The sequence below is a fragment of the Cynocephalus volans genome, chromosome 2 (genome assembly GCF_027409185.1).
Source record: "Cynocephalus volans isolate mCynVol1 chromosome 2, mCynVol1.pri, whole genome shotgun sequence".
Classification (NCBI taxonomy): domain Eukaryota; kingdom Metazoa; phylum Chordata; class Mammalia; order Dermoptera; family Cynocephalidae; genus Cynocephalus; species Cynocephalus volans.
The window spans coordinates 149268865-149288849 of record NC_084461.1 but is presented as its reverse complement, the minus strand read 5'-3'; the positions used below and the strand labels follow the sequence as shown (position 1 = coordinate 149288849).

General features: G+C 45.8%; 1 protein-coding gene across 3 annotated transcripts in view; it reads right to left on the bottom strand.

Moving 5' to 3' along the window:
• Positions 1–253: 253 nt before the first annotated feature.
• TENM2 (teneurin transmembrane protein 2) overlaps positions 254–19985 on the bottom strand; it is an 890342-nt gene continuing 870610 nt past the window's right edge. For all 3 annotated transcript variants that reach the window (XM_063084119.1, XM_063084126.1, XM_063084134.1), the window contains 4 exons: positions 15609–15905; positions 12632–14246; positions 2652–2782; positions 254–1015 (listed from right to left, as the gene is read on the bottom strand). In XM_063084119.1, coding sequence (XP_062940189.1) covers positions 254–1015; positions 2652–2782; positions 12632–14246; positions 15609–15905 — 2805 coding nt within the window. The remainder of the gene's footprint in view (positions 1016–2651; positions 2783–12631; positions 14247–15608; positions 15906–19985) is intronic.

The window sequence follows — 19985 nt, the reverse complement described above, 5'->3', positions numbered from 1 at the left end:
TGTGTGTTTGTTCATTCATTCATTCATTTTGTTTTCCTCGGAATTTTCAGCCGGGCTTTAGTCTACTTCAGGATGAGGGACTTCTCGCTTGGATAGTAGCATTTGAACTCAAAAAATGTGAGCTTCTTTGCCACTTGGTATCCTAAAGCAGCCCAGCCTCAGTGCCCCTGTTAGGTCTTCATCTCCTTAGGAGAGGAGATAACAGTTACTCCTGCTGAGCCATCCGGACAAGGAATGGCAGCAGATTATTTTGTTACCTCTTTCCCATCTCATTCTGTCTTAAAAACTGGATGTTGCTGCTACTGTCTGCGAGCTCTGGGTACTGCTCCACGGGAAGCACGTAATACCCCTCGTAACCTTGCACACGTCCCGTGCTCAGGAGCTGCTGCTTCTCACCCTCAGTCCACAGGCGGCTCCCCTCTCTCCCGTCCCTGGCTTTCTGCTGCTCCTTGGCCCAGGCAGTGCCCAGGGCCCTTTGCCTCGCCTGGTCCAGGACACGGGCCTTCTCTTCGTCCAGGGTGTCGGGGGTGAGGCCGTAGCGGATGCTGAGCAGCAGCGTGGAGTACTGGAACTCAATGTTGGTGAACCTTCGAGTCCTGCCATTGACCAGCAGCGTGGGCTGCGAGACCGTCACGTTCACCCCGCTCTCTAGCACCTTGCGGCCAATGGTGGTGCCCAGTGTGACCAGGTCACTGTCGGCCGAGCCAATCTTCACAAAGTAGTGGGTATCCTTGCCCTCAATGCTGTAGTGCATCTTGTCCAGGTAATAGGCATTGTTCAGCACAGACGCCACTTTGCGGCTGTCCTCGCTGGCAATGCTCGACACGCCGGTGGTCACCCGCCCTTCTTTGATGGCGAACATGATGCCTTTGCCAATGATGGGTGTGGTGGTGGCAAACCAGTGGCCTGCTTTCTCTCGGATGTGGGCATGGAGCTTTTTAGAAATAACTTGCCCTTCCAGAGCCAGGAAGGCCTGATTATGTCTCTCTGTTGTCTGCTGGACACCTGTAATGAGCTGTGGGCATAAGAAAACAGAGAAAGCTGAAAATGTGGGCCAGGCAACAGTTTGCGTGAGCTAGGCAGCTCATTAAAAAAAGAGTCAGAAAGAGGAATGCTTGGAACTCCCCTGCAAGAACCAGTGTTGTGTCTGTACTGACCCATGCTGGTACAGTCCTACCTTTTGGAACCGGGCACAGCTGGCTGGTTACCAGTGCTCTGATGATGTGGCCTGTCCACTTTGGAACTGTGCCACTAACTAAAAAGACGGTGAAGGAGGCCCGCTACCTTGCTGGTGTCTACATTCAGGCCTATGCACTTACCACGTCTTGCCATTGTTGGAGAAGAGAGTCGCACTTCACTCTGATGGTTTTGGCACCTGCCTTGCACACTGCAGATCTGGGAATATCCTGAACTGAAAGGCAGGGTGTTTGTTTGAACAGCTGTGAACCCCACTGCTGTAACCTACATTTCTTTGAGGCCAATACCCTGGATATCCATTAGCTTCCTTGGGTTAAGACCTTGCTACTCAAAGTATGGCCAGTAGTAGAAGAGCCATCAGGACCCGCTCTGTTAGACAAGCAGAATCTCAGGCTGCACTCCAGAACTACTGAATCAGGAGCTGCATGTTACAAGATACCCCAGGTGATTCGTGCACATATTAACATTTGAGAAGCACTAGGCTAAGCGACTCAGGCTTTAAAGGCCAGAGGGAATACCCCCTGCTTTGAGTCAGTTGCTTTGGATCCTTGCCCTGGTTCTGCGGAGGGATGAAATCGCCATTATCTCCTTGGCCTTGAGTTCTCCACTCACAAATTACAACCTGTCTCAATTGGTGGTCGGGGGACAGGCTGGGATAATGGAAGAGGCTGTGTTTGGGAGGTAACGGCACTTAGATAAATGAGAGAAATGATGGCTATTCATCCACCGAGTGGTCCCCAAGGGGCAGGACTGAGACAACGCTGTTCTCAATTACCCAGCATCTCCTCCTTGCTGCTCTGTAGTTACACAATCTGGATGATTATTCACAGCAGCTGAGACCTTTCAGACTTTGATAGTGCTGAGCAGCGGTTCTATAGCAGGGGTTATTTGAATACTGATGCCCACCCCTCCCATCCAATTGCGGCAGAGCTCTCAGCTGCACCCAGACTGACCACCCTTCGGTCATTACAGAAAGACCCAAGTGCAAATTATGTTATGAAAACTCAATCTGTATACATTTAGACCATAAAGCGTGGAGGTTTTATGTGGGGCATAAAAATGTTCTTTAATGGGACAGAAACTGCAAACCACAGTTTTATTACATCCCATAAAAGCCGAAAGGGTTATGATCTCATAGGCAGTGCAGATGGTAGGTTGCTGTTAGGTTTCTCTGTGCTGTTGTTAATCAAGGAGTGACTGACTCAAGGGTATATACTGAACAGATCATGATACTTTAATTGAAGTGATAATCTACGTTGGGAAGAAATATGCACTGTGCCAGACATGTGACAGCTTTGATATTTGCTTTTCTGGGCAATCCCAATGTTTCCTGCACCTTTTATACCCAGCTCTGATATTTTCCTCCACTGACATGCCCTTGGTGCCCATGTGGTTCTGTTTGCAAAAGGGAATGATGAGAATCATCCAGATTCTTGGCAGGAGCCTCCGCTTACCTGTCCATTCTCACTTGCTTGACTCTCTGACAATTCATAGGGAGGAGGCACGAAATACATTTTGGCTCTTGGGAAGCCAGGAATTATGTTGCTAAGCTGAAATCCAAACATCACAAGCCAGCTTTTCACATCTATGGTGGAAACAGAAATAAAGATTTCTGAAATCATGAAGGATGGAAGGTAGCAGCAGATCTTCGAGAGAAAACAAAATAAAATGGGTGATTTGGGTGTGGGGTCCAACTCGGTCAGTGGATAACCACCATGCCATGTAGTGACTAAGAAGGCCAGCACTGGAGTAAGAGAGATCTAGCTTCAAATCCCCTTGCTGCATGACCTTGGGCAAATTCCTGCTCTTCTCTAAGCCTCAGGTCCCTCAGATATGAATTGGGTTCATAACTGTCCCAATCTCATTGGGTTTCTGTGAGGATCAAAGGAGAAGATCTATGTGAAGGACATATCACAGTGCCTGGCATGTGGACTGCTCAATAAATATGAGCTTCCTCATTTGGCAAGTATTTAAGGAAGCAACTATTATAGGACAGGCAAGGTGTTAGACGCTAGATGCGATGCACGCCTAGAGGGATAACTGACGACTGTTAGCACTGTGCCGGACATTTGGGATGGGGGTGCTGTGCCCAGGCTGGATCACCTTGGAAAGGGGTGTCTGAGAGCTGGACACAGATGCAGTGCACACAGTTTTCTGGCTTCTGAAACCCTTTTCTCTAGGCTTCCTACTCTTCAAAGAGAGGCCAAGAGAGGGCACTGCATTCTCAGAGTAAGGCACCCTGCCAAGGGTCAAGATGTGGGAATTATACCACATGCCTCATGTGTCCTGCCCTCTGCTGAATGGCCCAGGTTCTCAGAATAAGACTTCCTCCCCTTGGGCCTCCTGTCCCCCTTCCACAGTGACCAGTAGAGAGTCCCGGGTGTCCATCCTTTGAAACTCTCAAGCCTTCACCAACCCCATCGGCCTGGAGTCCAGCAGGACTAGTCTCATTATATTCCTTATCCATGTTTATAACAGGCACCCCAAGCTCACACCTCACATCCTGTGCCCATCTCCACCTCTCTGAATACTTCAATGGGGCCCTCTGGAATTCACATTTGTCATCAGGAAAGCCTCCCATGTCTTCGACCTCTTCTCTAATGGTTCCTTTCCCTTCTTCCTCTAACTGAGACTCTCTGTCCCCGAGCACACTGGTCTTCTGCTTATTTTCCTGCAAAAACTGGATCTGGATGTCCAAGTGCTCGTGGTTGCAGTCATTACCTACGCCTGGGCCACTCATCTGAACTTCTTGAAGCTTTTAGCTTCTGCTCCACTGTCATCTCTCCATCTCTCTTCCTGACTGAATTGTTAGTGATTTCATTATACGGATAGTTGATCCTGCCAACATCCTGGCCTCTTAGTTCCTGGACCTCCTCTCCATTGACGATCTTTCCTCCACCCACTCTTATGTCCATACTCTGGACCTTGTCATCACCAATAATTTTGATCTCTCTGTTATCTGTATTTTATACAGATCACCCTCTGACCACTGCCTCGACTCTTTCTAGTTTACTCCTTCTTATAACCTGACACTCACAATCCTTTAATCTCTCCTTTCTCACCCCCAGGACCTTCAGTCCATCCTAAACTCTTTTTCCCTGTCTCTCAACATCTTGGTCTTTCTTCTCTTCTTACCTAGCACACATTCCATGGCCAGTCACTGGACTCATTCCCTTGGGTATATTCTCAGACCCCCCTTGCCCTTTATCACACATGTTTGGTGAAATCACAATGTTGATTACATCCAAGTCTTCGCTTAGTTCATGTTTGCACCTGTGCAGCTGAATTCAGCTGGAGAAAAAAAATCACAGCCATGCCGATGAGAGTCACTTCACACTCCTGACCACAGACCTCCAGCATGCCTTCCTGCTGCCTAGCATCTTACTACATCCCCTCACCCCCTTCAGTTGTTCTCTCGTTCTCCTGGATGACTCCACTTCTCATCTCTCCACACCCCCCAGCACCCGCTTTCTCTTCTTCCCTGTAGCACCTGACCTTGTTTCCTCTTCTCCTAAGAAAACTGATGCAGCCAGAGGAAAGTTTCCCTGAACTCTCATCGCATTTGTGGATGCTAATGTGACAACCAGCCTCTAAACCCATGTTCCTGTCTTCTTCCTGTTGCTATGGGTGAGCTGGTCAAGTTCAACCCCCCACTTGCCTGCCAGGTCACATCATTTCTTGCCTTCAAGGACACCACTCCAACAATCTCTCGTCAGTTCACTCCCACATCATCGATTCACTCTCTCTTCCATAGATCACACAAACATGCTGCTAAATATCCCATCTTTAAAAAATTCATCTTGTCCCATTTCTTTAGCTACCACCCATTTCTCATTCCCCTTTACAAACTAGTTCTCTGTACTCATTTTCTCACATTCTTCCCCACCATTCTCCTTTGCGTCAGGCTTTTACCCCTCTACCCCACCGAAGCAACCCTCGTCAAGGTCAGGAATGACCTCCATGTTGATCTCGGCTCTCTTCATTTCATCTATCCCAAGTATCTGACAAATGCAATGCTTCCGCCATTCTTGTTTTCTTGGCTTTCTAGATAACACTTCTCTTGTTTTTCCTTCTCCTACGTTAGTAGCTGCTCCTTGTCTGTTTTTGGTTCTTCCTCATTTACCTGATCTGTTAATGTTGGAATGCGCTATTCTCCTATACTCTATCTGCACTCATGAACGTGGTGATGTCATCCAGCCCCAGGACCCATCTACATGCTGATGCTGACTCCAAAATGTGTATCTCCAGCCTGGACCTCTCTCTGAACTTGGAACTTGTATATCTAATTACACTTCGAATTTAACACGTCCAAAACTGAACTGATCTTCCTCCCCAAGCCTGCCCCACCCATGGTGTTTCCATCTCCTATAATGGCAGTTCCGTCCTCCCAGCCATCGTCCTTGACTCCTTTCTTTTTCTCACTCCCCACATCTCATCCATCCATAAGTCCTTTCATTTTTAAGAATGGAAGTAAGATTCACATAACATAAAAGTTACCATTTTAAGGTTCACAATTCTGTGGTTTCTAGCACATTCACAGTGTTGTGCAACCATCAACACTAATCCCAGAACATTTTCATCACCCCAGGCAGAATCCTCCTACCCACTAGTAATCACTCTGCACTCTCCTTTCCCTGTAGTCCCTGACAACTACTAAACTGCTGTCTCTGTGGATATGCGGATTCTGGACAGTTCATGTAAATGGATTCATACAACATGTGGCCTTTTGTGTCTGGCTTCCTTCACTTAGCATAATGTTTTCAAGGTTCATCCATGTTGCAGCATGTGTCAGAGGGCCTTCCTTTTTATGGCTGTGTAATATTCCATTGTATGGATAGACCACATCTTGTTTATTCATCAGTTGATGGATATTTGGGTTTTTTACACTTTTTTATTATGACAAATAATGCTTTTATGAACATTCATGTACACATTTTTGTTTGAAAACCTGTTTTCAATTTTCTTGCTATTATACCTAGGTGTGGAATTGCTGGACCATATGGCTAAATCCTTGATTGACTTTTAAAACTGATCCAGAATATGTGTCCACTTCTTGCCACTTCCACCACCTCTACCCTGGTCCATCACTCTTGCCTGGACTATTGACTGGCCTCCCACTTCCACCCTGTGCCCCACATACCTCATCACCAGAGCAGCCTTTAGACATGGAACAGACGATGCTGCTTCTCTGCTCAGAACACTCCACTGACTCCCTCGTTCTCTCAGTGAAAAAGCCAATGTCCTTCTCATGGCCTCTGAGGACCCGCCCCATGGTTTCTCTGACCTCATCTCCCGCTCTCCCCGCTGCTCACTCAGCTCCAGTCTCTGTGCTATTTCTAGAACGTGCCAGACATACACTCATCTCAGGGTCTTCACTCTGGCAAGCCCCTCTGCCCAGCAGGCTCTTTCCTAAAAGTCTTCCTGCCTCTCCCGCTCTATCACCTCTTTTGTCTTGCTCAAATGCTGCCTCCCCAGTAAGGCCAACCCCAACTAGCACATTGAAAATCCATCTCCCATTCCCACCCGCAGCAATTCCTAGTCCCCTTACCCTGCTCGTTTTTTCTCCCAAAACAATAATCACATTCTAACATGCTGTGTCATTTGCATATTTATTCTATTTATCGTTTATTGTCTGTCTCCCTCACTCAGAATGCAAGTTCCACCAGGACAGAGACTTTCAGGACTTGTTTTATTCACTGATGTCTCCCTAGTTCTGCAGCAACACCTGGCACAAAACAGGTGCTCAGTGAGTACCTGCAGAATAAATGAATGAACGAACACTGAACATATGTAGCAAAAGCTAACTTGACTAGTGCATGACAGAGGATCTATCTGTACAGGTCGAGCATCCCTAATTTGAAAATCTAAAATCCAAAATGCTCCAAATTCTGGAACTTTTTGAGCACCAACATAATGCTCATTGGAGCATTTTAGATTTCTGATTTTCAGATTAGGGATGGCGAACCAGTATGTATTCTGCAAATACATTCCACAAATCTAAAAAAAAAATCCTAAATTGGAAACATTTCTGGTTCCAAGCATTTTTTTCCTTTTTCTTTTAAAAAATTTATTTATATATGTGTGTATATATTTTATTTTTTTAAAAATATATATTTTTAAAAATTTATATATATGGGGTACAGAGTTGACTATAAGTATTTGTGTACAGTATGTGATGATCAAATCAATATTATTAGCATGTTCATCATTACAAATCATAATTCCTTTTGTGTCCCTTACCCAGTTACTACCTATCCCCCCCACCCCCTTTCCTACCTCTAGTAACTATAGATTTGTTCTCTCCTTCTGAAAGTTCAAGCATCTTGGATAAGGGATACTCAACCTGTGCCTGCCTAAGAACACACTTCTGAAGGGGCTAAGGCATAATCACCTCCTGCCCTGGGACTGTTGTGAGGGGTTTCATGTTGACTTTGCTACCAAACATATAGGTATGTAAGAACCCTCTAATGAGAAGAAATCTGGAATCCATGATCCATCCATCTTTCATGGGCACAGACTAATTCCTTGAATAACTTGGTAACTACACACATTAGCGACAGCCCATTTAAGAATACAGGTTTGAAAATGCCTTAAAAAGTGTGTCAGATCAAGCAGAGAGAAGCCTACCTTTACTCTAGCAGCAACCATATATTTACAGAGTACCTACTATGTGCCAGACAGGTGCTGGGTGCTGTAGAGCATTGGTTTCCCAACTTTAGATATTTGTGGTCACCTGTCACATTTTTTTTTTCCATATCCAGGTATCACCTGTACTATTAATTACTTACTGATTAAAAATTTTTTTGCCTTTTGCACTTAGGTAAATCCATTTAAAAAAAAAGCAACTTTATATTACTACCGTAAATGAGAAAACAGACTTGCTTGATGCAAACAGAAAATAACTGTAAAATTAAAACAAAGGAAACAGAATCATGCAATGAGATTAGAGCTGGATTTTGTTACCTGCTACTGAGGGAGTCTTAGACCTGCTATCTCTGTTGAAAATGGAGGTTAGAAGTGTTAATGAGGTGTTAAATATATACCAGCATCAAGACTTTCTCCTTGACTGAACTGGAAAAAGTAAGAGAGCACTGAAAAGGGAATAACTTTCGCCATCTGGGTTTCAATGTTATTTAATACCTCATCTGTACATCCCATAAAATCATCCCAACTTTCTCCAGGAATATGCAGGATATGTGGGGAGTTCCAAAAAAAGCAAGAGAAGTCCTTGTCCTCGGAAGACTCTTCCCCATCAAGATCATTTTTCTCCATTTCTCTCCCTAGCTCAGGACCCGCTTGGTGAGGAGCTGAGAGGTGCTTCCTTTAAGAAAAGGAATTTTGTTGGCTGCTCCCGTGAACAGTGGCAGCTTATGACACCTACCGTTTTCTTCCTCCTCCTCCCCTCCTCTCCTTCCCCTTCCTTCCCTTCTTCTTCTTTAAAGTTTCTAGCATGACTTGGTTTCCAAATCTAAACCTCTCGTGAAATGTTTATTCAAGGCTCATCTCCTCCTCCATCCTGCAGAAGGCACTTCTGGGACGACACAAGCACCCCTCCTCCTTTTGAATAATTGGGGTTATCCAGGGCCAGGCTCCCTAAACAATCGGTTGGGAGGGAGTCCTTTAGGCAGCAGCTGGCGATGTGGCCCCTGTGATAGCTCACGACTCCCTTTTCTTGGGTTCTTTGCAGCACGTGATCAGACTGCCGCAGCAGCACGGCGTCTTCCGGCGTTAAATGTAAATATGAGAAGAGGCTAACGTGCGCAGGAGGCTCTGTCTTCCTTCCCACGTAGAGAGGTGATGCTCCACGAAATCCGACTTTAAGCTGAAGTGTGCCTGGGGTTTGTAAGCTCAAAGACCCACCAGGGAGAAAGGGATGGGGGAAAAATATGAGTTATCGTGGGCTACGTTTAGGAGGTTCACGTAGCTCAAATTTGTCCGGGGTTTCTGGCTTGCTGAAGCAATGCCACTCGGAGCAGAGTCTGAATCTATTTCAAGGTGAATCTGAAGACACCTCCCCACTTCCCCCAGAGAATTACACAAAGGTGGTGTCTTCCCTCTTTACCTATGAACTCCCCATCTCCAAGTCTGGAGTAAATAACAAATGCATTTATTGGCCTTCGCACTGAGCTAGGCACTTTACACGTCCTAATTCATTTAATTTTCACACACCCACGCGGTGAGTGCCATTATGATCACTATTTTTCAGATGAAGAGACTAAGGCTCAGAAAGGTTAAAACATTTGTCCAAGTCACACAGCAAGTGATTGGCAAGGCCAGAATTGGAGTCTTGAGATGGACCGTTTCTAACACCAGAGGGAACTGGCTTGAACACAGAGCAGAACTCGGGGCTGGGTGCAAATCCCAGTGTCTTCAAGATTGAGAAGTCTCCTGGGATGCTAAAACTGGAAAAGTCCAGGGCACTGCAGATTGTTGGGAGGGAGTCTGTCTCCTAGTTTTTCTTTTACATCTTTCCTCTAATCCCTTTGGATCACGATGTATCTATATCATCAATACATTACCTGAAAAAAGAACATTAAAAGGGGGGCTGCTTTGGAGCCCGTGAGTGGGAAGGGAACCACTTTGTGCCCTTCTCCATTGCTCCTGGCAGCTACACTTGTGTTCCAGCCCAGGTGTCTTGGAGCTCCTGCCTGGTTAGTACTCTGTGGTGCTTTTCTTTGCACCAGCATTCCTGGGTGGGGTGGAGACAGAACCTCCTTCAGCTTCAGGAGCTTCCACTTGCATTCAGAGAGCTCAGTTTCCAAACAGCAACGATGGAGAGAGAAGGTTCTGTTCTTTGCATTCCTCCCAACTACATCTTAATTACCACTTCTGCTTAAATTGTGAGCAGCAAGTTCAACCACTCTGCTAGTCTCCTAAGTGGCAAATTAAGACTAATTTAGATGGGCTTTACAGAGGGGCCCACATTCGCAGAGAGGAGAATGATTTGGTGTTCCCTGCTTGGATCCACTCTCCGAGGGTCGTCGCCCCGTGAACAGGCAGCAGGCACCGGCTGTGCCTGGCCCGGCTCCTTCCTCTATCTGCCCAGCCCCCTTCCCTCAGTGACTTCTCTGACACCACACTTTATTTTAGACTCTTTCTAATGGTTTCTGGATTCAATTTGGTTGGACTTAGTTCAACTTGATTTGATTCCCATTTACGGAGTCTCCATGAAGCGCTGGAATAAGGAGAGCCATCTCGCTATTCAGAAAACCTCGCTAATTTTTTTTTTTTTTCTTTTCCGGAGAAGCAGGAAAGCAGCCGAGGGGGTCAGTGAGGTTGATGGCGCCCTGTGAATGATTTTGTTTGGGCTTTGGCAGCGATGTCTGTTCAGCTCAGTCTGAGGGTTTCTATTTATCAGCTCTGGCTGATTCAGCCTCACAGTACGCAGTGCCAAGCGGGGCCTGGGAGAGACATTCTGTGTGGGGCAGGAGTCTCTCCTACGGCTAAGACAGGCACGGTCTGCTGCCCATTCACACTGCTGCCTCTCTCCAGAACACTCTCGCCCTTCCCCCACTTCATAAATGTGTCTGCTCAAATGCCACCTGCTCAGAAAGGCCTTCTGCGAGCACCCTTAATAGAGAAGACACTTCCCATCACTGACTAACCCCTTATCCTATTTTATCTTCGCAGCACTAGTTATTACCTGATACTACGTATTTTTGTGTGTGTTTTCCTGAGAGTACTTTAATATGAATCTGCAGTGAATTGGGGAACAAATGTCATTCTAAGCCATGGGGAAGAGAGGAAGCCTTGGCAGGGCACCGTGGCAGGGCTCAGGGGGAGGAGGACAGGAAAGAACTGGCTTAGCCATAGCTCTTGGGCTCAAAAGGTACCAGCTGCTTATGTTGTACGAAGATTTGGTTCAACTTCAAGAGGTATGGAACTTGTCAATGAAGCACTGCAAGGCTACAAGTTGATCTTTAATATCATCTATTTATTTCTGTAGCGTGAACATCGAGGGCAGCACTGTGCTCCAAGCAGCTGCTGCTTCCTTTCTTGACTTAGGGGATGAGCAACTGACCCCAGGTCACCTGACTGTTGATGTCTCTGTGGCCCACGGCCAAGGGCTGTAAGTTTCCTGGAACTTGAAGGCCCTGGTCTTGGGGTTCCCACTGTTGTTCCTCTATAAAAAGCATGGACAGGTGAGATAGCCCTGGCCAGCTTGCTGGAAGTTGGCCCATTGGCGCCTGGTCTCTGTGGATCCATCTGTCTATCTCTATGCATCCATCCATTGCAATTTCCTTGCTTATTTCCCTGAGGTCAGGGACTGTATCTTGCTCACCACTGTATCTCTAGTACTTAGTACTAGATATTTTACAAATACTTGTTGAATGGATGAATGGATGGATGGATGGACAAATGGATGGATAGACAGGGACTCTCATTTCACCAATTTCTCATTTATCATGGCGATGTATATCACCTGCATTCCTTGGCTCCTCCTTCTATTCCCCTCTCCAAGCTTCCTATCTCCTTCTGACTTTTGCTCATAGTCTTCCTTCAGCTTTGAGCCCATTTTTGCCAACCAAGATCCCATTCATTCTTCAAGCCCAATTTGACATGGGCCCTTCTGCATTATATCAAGTCTTCCAGATCTGAATTAACACACACACACACACACACACACACACACACACACACACACACACACACAGTCTCTTGAGAGAAGGGTGTTTGTCTTGCTCACCATTGCATCTAGCCTGGTGGCACGCTGTAAATGTTTTTTGAATAAATAACTGAACAGACACCTGTATGGTAACACAGACTTAAATCTGCTTTAAATTTTCATTGGTTCTTTGTATATATATCTGAGTAGGTGAGCTTCTGAAGGTTAGGAACTAGATTTTAGTCATCTCAGAACCTACGCTAACTCATTGCTTCACTAATAATGACAATGTTAATAACACAAGCAGGTAGGTACCATTTCATGAACATCAACTAAGTGCCACACACTAGACTTTACCTATATAAGTTCATCTGCTCTTCACAATCACTATGGAATGGTTTTGTCAGCACCCTTTCACAGAGAAGGAAACTATAGGTCAGAGAGACTGAACACCTAGCCCAAGGTCCTTTGACTTATAAGTGGAAGAGAGAGAATTTGAAACAGATATTTCGGACACCACCAGTTCTATTCTTTATCCCCTTCTTCAGCTGCTTTCCCCTGTTGGGGTAGGAAGGGATATTATAAAAGTTATTTCAACTGAATGGATTTGAAATCAGTCAGGACATCTTCTAACAGACCTGGTGACTGCTCTGTACTGCCGTCCCTCTACTTTTCTAGGTGTCATGCTGCTGTCACTGCCCCGGGTTAGCAGCTCTTGAGGATGCTCCTGCCATCAGCTGTAAGACCTTCTTTCCAAGTTCCCAGCAGCCCACCAGGACAACCACCCCACAGGAAGCCACCACCCAATGGAGGTGGCAGAGTCCTCACCTGTCACGTAGTTCTTCAGATCCAGCTCATTGCTGAGAGGGTTGTTGCTCTTGAACATGTACAGGTTAAAGGGGGCTGGTTCCTTGCCCACATTTTTCCACATGGTATAATCGGGAGAGGTCCATCGTCCTGCCAGTACGTCATAGTCACGCTGCGTAAAGTGGACCAGCTTGGTCAAGGGGTCATAGAGGCCCCCGTGGAAACCAATGACCATCTGGAAGTCAGGGTTGGAGTCATAATAAATCTCCCCGTAGGCCGTGTACTGCAACTGTTTGATCATGAGACCGTTGATGCTGAACACGGCCAGAGGAGTCCCTGTGTTATCCGAGGCAACATAGTACTCCTCCCCACTGCTGCTCTCCATGGCAAAGAGGTGACCTTGGAGGTCATAGTAGAGCGAGGTGATCTCCGAGTTGGAATGATTGTAGACGTGGGTGATGCGAGTTGGGTTGTGGAGGTCGGAGTAGAAGTATTGCAGATGGTGGCCCAGGTTGGTCTTGTAGGAAGCCCGCCGCCCTACACCATCGTAGCGGTATTGGATGCTCCACCCACTGGCCTTGTTGTAAGCTTTTGTTAGGAGGCCCTTGGAGTTGTATTCAAAGATGTCAGACCCGCGCTGGCACAGGTAGCCATCATCATCAATTTTGTACTGCACATCCCCAAGTCTGGTTATCCGATCCCGGAGGTCATAGCGCAAAGGCATAAGGCGCACACTATTGCCCGGGTTCAGCAGGTGGAGGTTCCCATTGAGGTCATAGCTGTAGCGCCAGGTGGGGCGGTCATTGACGGCCACACTCTGGAGCTGCCCATCCCCATCATAGTCATAGGTATACTTTGTGGTGTTGGCGTAAGGCCCCAGTTTCAGCTCCCTCTTGATCACTCTGCCCATGCTGTCATACTGCACTGTCATCCAGTACATGAGGGACCGAAACATCTCATACTGGACTTCCTTGATCCGCCCATGAGTGTCAAAGTGTTTGCTGAGGGTCATCACGGCAGTGGTGATGATCTGGTTGATGTCATAATAGATAACGCCAAACTTGCCAAAGTGCTCCACCTTGCCAGAAATCTCATCATAGCGATACAGGTCAACGGGAAGAGGAGTCTCACTTATGACAGGCTTGATGCTTGCGATCCGGAAGCTGTTGTCATGATATGTGTAGTCAAACCTGGCGTTGACCATTCCTTCCTCAGAGAACCTGTAGATCTGCTTGTCCACGAGGGGGCCAATCTTCCGGTACCTGATGGTGCAGGAGAAGCCCCCACTTTGCAGGTTGACCATCTTCAGAACGCCGGTGGTCTCGTCATACCCGAAGGTAACGGCGGTACTGTCATAGACAATCTCCGATAACTTGGAGAGTTTCCCATACTTGTAGAACACCTGGCGCCCAGTGCCCAAAAAGGACGTCTTTAAGATGCGGCCATCGTCACTGTAGTCATAGATGACTGAAGCGTTGCTTTCAGGTGGGTTGTAAATGTTGCGGATGTAGCCAATGGAGGTGTGCGTGGACATGCTGTGCCGGGCGACGCTGGGCATGGTGACAGCATGGAGACGGTCAGAGGAGTCATACTCAAATATATACTGACGTTGACTCTGAAGCAGGAGGACCATGGACTGGAGAAAGGAAAGGGGAAGGGAACACATCAGTTGGCTCTTAAGGATCAAACACTCAGAGTGACACGATTTATTCCTTTTCCCCAAATGTCAATTCAAAAGCCATGAAGGATGGGATTTCACCAGAGGTTAAATAGATTTATTTCACTGGGTGTGCCAATTCTAACCAATGTTTCCCAAACCTTAATGTGCATGTGAAATACCCAGGGATCTTGTAAAAAGGCAGATTCTGATTCAGTAGGTCTGGGGCAGGGCCTGAGAACCTGCATTTGTAACAAGATCCCAGGGGATGCTGATGTAGCTCAGATGGGCCACACTTTGAGTATCAAGGGCTTGCAGGGCTGAGGTGAGAGGCATGGAGTTTGCCCCCAGGCTCAATAACAAGGAATCCTAAGGTTGTTTAGAAACAACTGCTACTGGCTCAGTAAGAGAGAGATGTGATGACACACATACTGTGTTTTTGCCACCCTTATTAAAACTACAGGAAAAGCACATTCTCCATTTAGAAGCCACTGCAAAGATGAAATAACTCAGAATCATTGATTCTTTTGGGGAAAAATGGCCTCAGCTAGAGGCAGTTGGGAGATTCTTGCCTCCCCTGGTCAATATTCCAGTATTTTATGGCATAATGAGAACATTATTCAGGAAGGACCAAGGGGACAGCAGCCCCTTTCTTGCAGAGAGGTCACAGCGTTGTCCGCACGATATCATTTTAATGGATTGACGAGGAAGGAAGACATGAACCTGTGCCAAGGGGAGTCCCAGTGAGAGGCCCAGGCTGAGCAAGCCCCTGTCTAATGACCAGGCGACCAGGGCTGCTCCAATCCGACCTTTCTTCCAACATGGAGACCTTGAATTTGGCACTTTCAGACACAGGGAATTATGTAGAGAGAATCTGCTGGCTGTTTCAGTCAACAGGCCAAGTAGGTAGGGCAGGGTTGCTCTGTGTACTTGAGTTTTAGGCAAAATTCCCTACCCGGGTGGCTTAATTTAGGACAAGGCAGAAATGACTCTCTGCATTTCCAATTCGTAAGTAATGATTAGCCGCGGTGCCAATGGGATAATCCTGCCCACTTCAACAGCACTTTTTTTTTTTGGAGTATAATCAGACAATCTGTCCTTTTGCCATTACTGAGTGTCTGGCACTTTTTTTTTCTTTTAATGGTAATAGTGCTGAGCTATGAATAACATTTTCCTTCTGATTTTCTCCTTCCCTGGGGAGGGCGGGAGCATGAGAGGAGCCCTTGGAGAGTGAAGGTAAAGATGTTAAAATGTCTCATGGCAAAGTGCATCAGGCTAGTTTGAAAAGAGCAGCGGGAATAACAGCAGGCCCCAGCTGACAGGGGTGACATGCTCACCCACCTTGTCAAGGTAGGAGTAACTCCACACTTTCCCGTCGGCGAACATGCGGGACACAATCCGGCCTTGCTTGTCGATGTCCGTCCTCTCGCTCATGGCCCCGCGCTGAAGGCCGGCCAAGCGCCCGTTGAAGAAGTAAGAGACATTGACGGCCGCCAGCCCGCTGCTGGGGAGCCAGAGGAAGGGGCGGCCCACCTGGTCATAAATGATCCTCAGAGTGAACTTCCGGTGATCGTCATAGATCTTTTCTGTCCGAATATTCCGGTCATAGTCAATGGACAAGAGATTTCTTCCATGCACCTAGGAAAACACAATGAACAACCTGGTTTGAAAGACACCACCCAGGCATGCCAGCTTAGGCTTTTGTGGAGGACACAGCTGACATGACCAGGGAATAAGTGGAGGAAGAAATAACCCTGAAGTTACTTAGAGTGGTCCTTTCTAAACTCTTTAACAGCATGGCACATGAAAATGGTAATATTTGTATGGTGCACTAGAATATAGAAATGAGGCTGCTTATGGTTGGAGATGACCATTCTGGGCATGGCTGCTATGGGCAGTTAGGTTGGTTGTGCACTGCACAATTACAATTACACATTGTAGAAAGTATGAATGGTGGAAATTGCACAGTGCACAAATCACACAGCCACACACAAGAACCCTGGATTCTGGGGTTTTGACTGCTCTGCCTTGGCTGCCCTGGGAGCAAGAGAATTTGAGTATTTGCATACTTGTAACCCTTTCTGGCACATCATTAGCTGAGAAGCTAATGATCTTTATTAACACATGCCATGATTTCTTAGAAAATCGTAAATAAAGGCATCAAGAAAGGTGGATAGGAGGGTTTAGAAATCCATATTTTACAAAGATCTGGGAATAGAAAGGCTCATTCCTATATGACCTTCTTTATTTCTAATATGTAGAGATAGATCTTGCCACACAAGTATCACTAGGGCTGAGGGAATTCCAACAAAGGGAAGAATTGATTTGCTTAGATTTGAAACGAACAGTGGAACACATCAGATATAATTTAATATTTATTTAGAAGTTGATCTGATCAGAGAAGAAAGCCTGTCCCAGAAGGCAGAGCTGGTAGACTAGACTCTAGTTAGGGGCAAAAAAGAAGGCCTCTCGTGATTTAGCTAGTCCTGAGTGTATGGCTGGAAGTGAATTGAAATGGGGCAGACTCGCCCAGACTCTTACAACATAATTGACTGCAAATCCAGATGTCCCTGGGGCAGCTGCTGATGGCGGGGGAAGATATAAACAGGCAAAAGGAAGAGACTTGAGAGATGTCTGGTACCTCCTCACCTTACCCTAACAATTCAACAGCACTTAATGGTAATGCTGATGGTGGTCATGATGATAATGATAACAATAACTTTAACATATGTTGAGGACTAATACATACAGGCATTGTGTTAGGCTCTTTGCATCCATTGTTTGAACTGATGCTCACAAAGATCATTTGACAAATGAGAAAACTGAGCATGAAACAGAGAGGTTACATGTTTTGCTCAAGGTCGAACAGCAATGAAGTGGTAGGGTTGGTCTGGAACTTAAGTCTTCAGACTTCAACTCGTTAACCACTTAGACATTTAAACGGCATTACTGCTTCCTATATAGTGCATCCATCCCTGACATGTGTTGAATGACGAAGAGACTGTAAAACATTTCCACAATCCTTGACGGCTGCGCATTGCAGCGTTTGGGGGAGACAAGGAGTAATTATAATATGACAAACACTTGTATTCTGGGGAACAGATTTGTGCCAGGTAAAAAAAATTACATTTTGCAGCTTCCTTTGGAGACAGGGGTGGACAATAAGATGTAAGTGGTAGTTGGTGGCTAGGTCTTCTCAAAAATATCCTTAAAGGAAGCTGAGTCAGCTGAGAGGTAGGCAATCTTTTGTTTTCCCACTTTCCTCCTTTTCCTAGGTGAAATGTGAATGTGATGGCTGGAGCTCCAGCATTCACCTTGTGAATATGAGGTGACTTTGAGGATAGAAACTTCCAGGATGATGGCTCATCCAGAGAAAAAGAGCCTAGGTCCCTGCTGACCTAGGGACCTTTACTGTTCATCCACACAGCCATGGATTGCTTACCTCTTATTAAGTCATAAGAAAGTAATAAGCCTATATTTTGATTAAGCTCTTGTTATTATTTTTTATTGAAATGTATTGATTATAGATATTTGTGGGATACAGAGTTGAATATCAATACCTGTGTACAATGTGTGATGAGTAAATCAGGGTAATTAGCATATTTATCATTATAAAACATAATCACTTCTTTATGATGACATTTGATCTCTTCTCTTATAGTCATTTGATAACATGCAGTAAATTATTAAAAGTGTAGATGCCTAGCTTGACTGTACACCCATAGAACTTATTTTTCCTATCTAAAGCTCCTGTTATTTCTAATCCTTGTTACTAGCAGTTGAAACTAATCGAAACTGATACCAGTCCCTGATACTTGGACAGGTACTATACATACCTGATCCCATTTTAACTCTCACAACATAGGTAGAAACAATTTTACACATGGGCAATTGAGCCCACAGGGGTCAAATAGCTAGACAGAGGTGGGATTTAAACCCAGGACTACCAGATTCCCCAAACCATTGCTGTTTCCAGGGAGGCATGCCAGAGAGAAGAGGACAGAACATCAAAACAGAACATTTAGAAAAGAGAATGCATCAAAGCATAGAGACAGGAATAAAGGTGGTGAGTTCAGGGAATTATAAGGTGACCCAACTTCAAGAGGAAGATTCCTATAGACAAACATGCAGCAATTGGAAGAATAGTCAGGACAGCAAAGGGTGAGTGGTAGGATTTTTTTAACAGGTCCAAAAGTTAATGCTGTCAGAATTATGGGGGATCTTGTTCCCGGATTAGAGTACCCGTTTTTAAAGCAAACCACAAGCTGGGGTCAGAAAGATCATTTCCTCTAGAAACAGAAGTTTGGCCATATTGGGTTGCTTCACTTGGGACAACTGCAGAAGGCCACCGAGATTCTCAAACCAGTGTGTTTAAGAATTTCACTTTGAGACCTCACCAACAGCGTGAATGGCTGTGGAAACAATGAGGAAGGATTTTCAGGGCTCTAGAGGCAACTGCTGGTGCCTCCCTACCATGCCTACTTATTTCCCATCCCCTTGGCCATCCTTCTCCTGTCTTTCTTCCTCCCTTTCCTTATTTTTTCCCTTTTTGCTTCTCTTTGTTCATATCATAGGGCCCCAGTGCATATATTATTTATTGGACCTGAACTCTCTGCTATGTCAGGCTGGGTGCCTGCTGTGGTTTGCAAGGATGAACAGCAACAGCAATGCATCCTGAGCACTTAGGACAGGCTTAGTGTTGTTCTCAGCACTGCCTTTGTTTTATCAAATTAATCCTCACAATGACACTCTCAGGCAAGCACTATTATCATCCCATTTTACACATGAGGCATACACAGGTTTAAGGGACCTGCTCAAGTTTGCAAGTGGTGGAGCTGGGATCCCAACCAGAGCTTGCCATTTGCACCCCAAGGCTGTGCCTCCTCTTGGACCAGAGGCTGTTGGACCAGGGACTCTCCATCACACAGGCAACTCCAAACCACCTGGGATGCTTGCTCAAGGTACTGCTGCTGGGCTGACTCCACACCTGCTGAATCAGTCCCCCAGGGAATAGGGTCTGGGGGCTTCTTGATTTTTAAGAGCTCCCTGGGTGATTCTGATGCATACTCTTGGTTAAAATACACTCAGTGTGACATAAGGCCCTATCTTCAGTTACCTGGGAGAGAACAACAGGTAAGTCACACATATAACCATTATATAATTGTATGTGTGTATACATGTGTATGTATATGTATATATGCTGTAAAATGTAACCATGGGAAAGACCAACATGTGAATCATACGTACAATCATGACTAGCATTATAACAACTATAGTTGTAAGATTAGTGTGTGAGGGGGCTAAGATCACAGAAAGAACTAAATACAAGCCGGACGAGCATGGAAGAGGGGTTTCCAACCTCTGAGTGCCACCATCTGGTACTTAGAACTGACGAGGCCTCTGACTCCTGGCCCAGGTGAACCAACCATAAAAAAGTAATAATAGGTGCTAACCATTAGCCATTGATAATTTAGGGTAGGGTTTTCTTACTCCCAAATTCCCCATGTCCCTGGGAATGGGATTTTGTGATAGCACTGGTTAGAGTTAACTTTTGAAATATGAAATTTCTATAAAAATGATCAGTCCTTCTAATAACTAAATATGATAAATTCACTGGAAGCTGAGCCATCTTTAATTATGAGGGTGTCACTTATAAAGAGGTGGTGCCGCAGCTGCGGGGTGTGAGATGGTGGAGGGTCCGACAGGCATGCCTGGCCT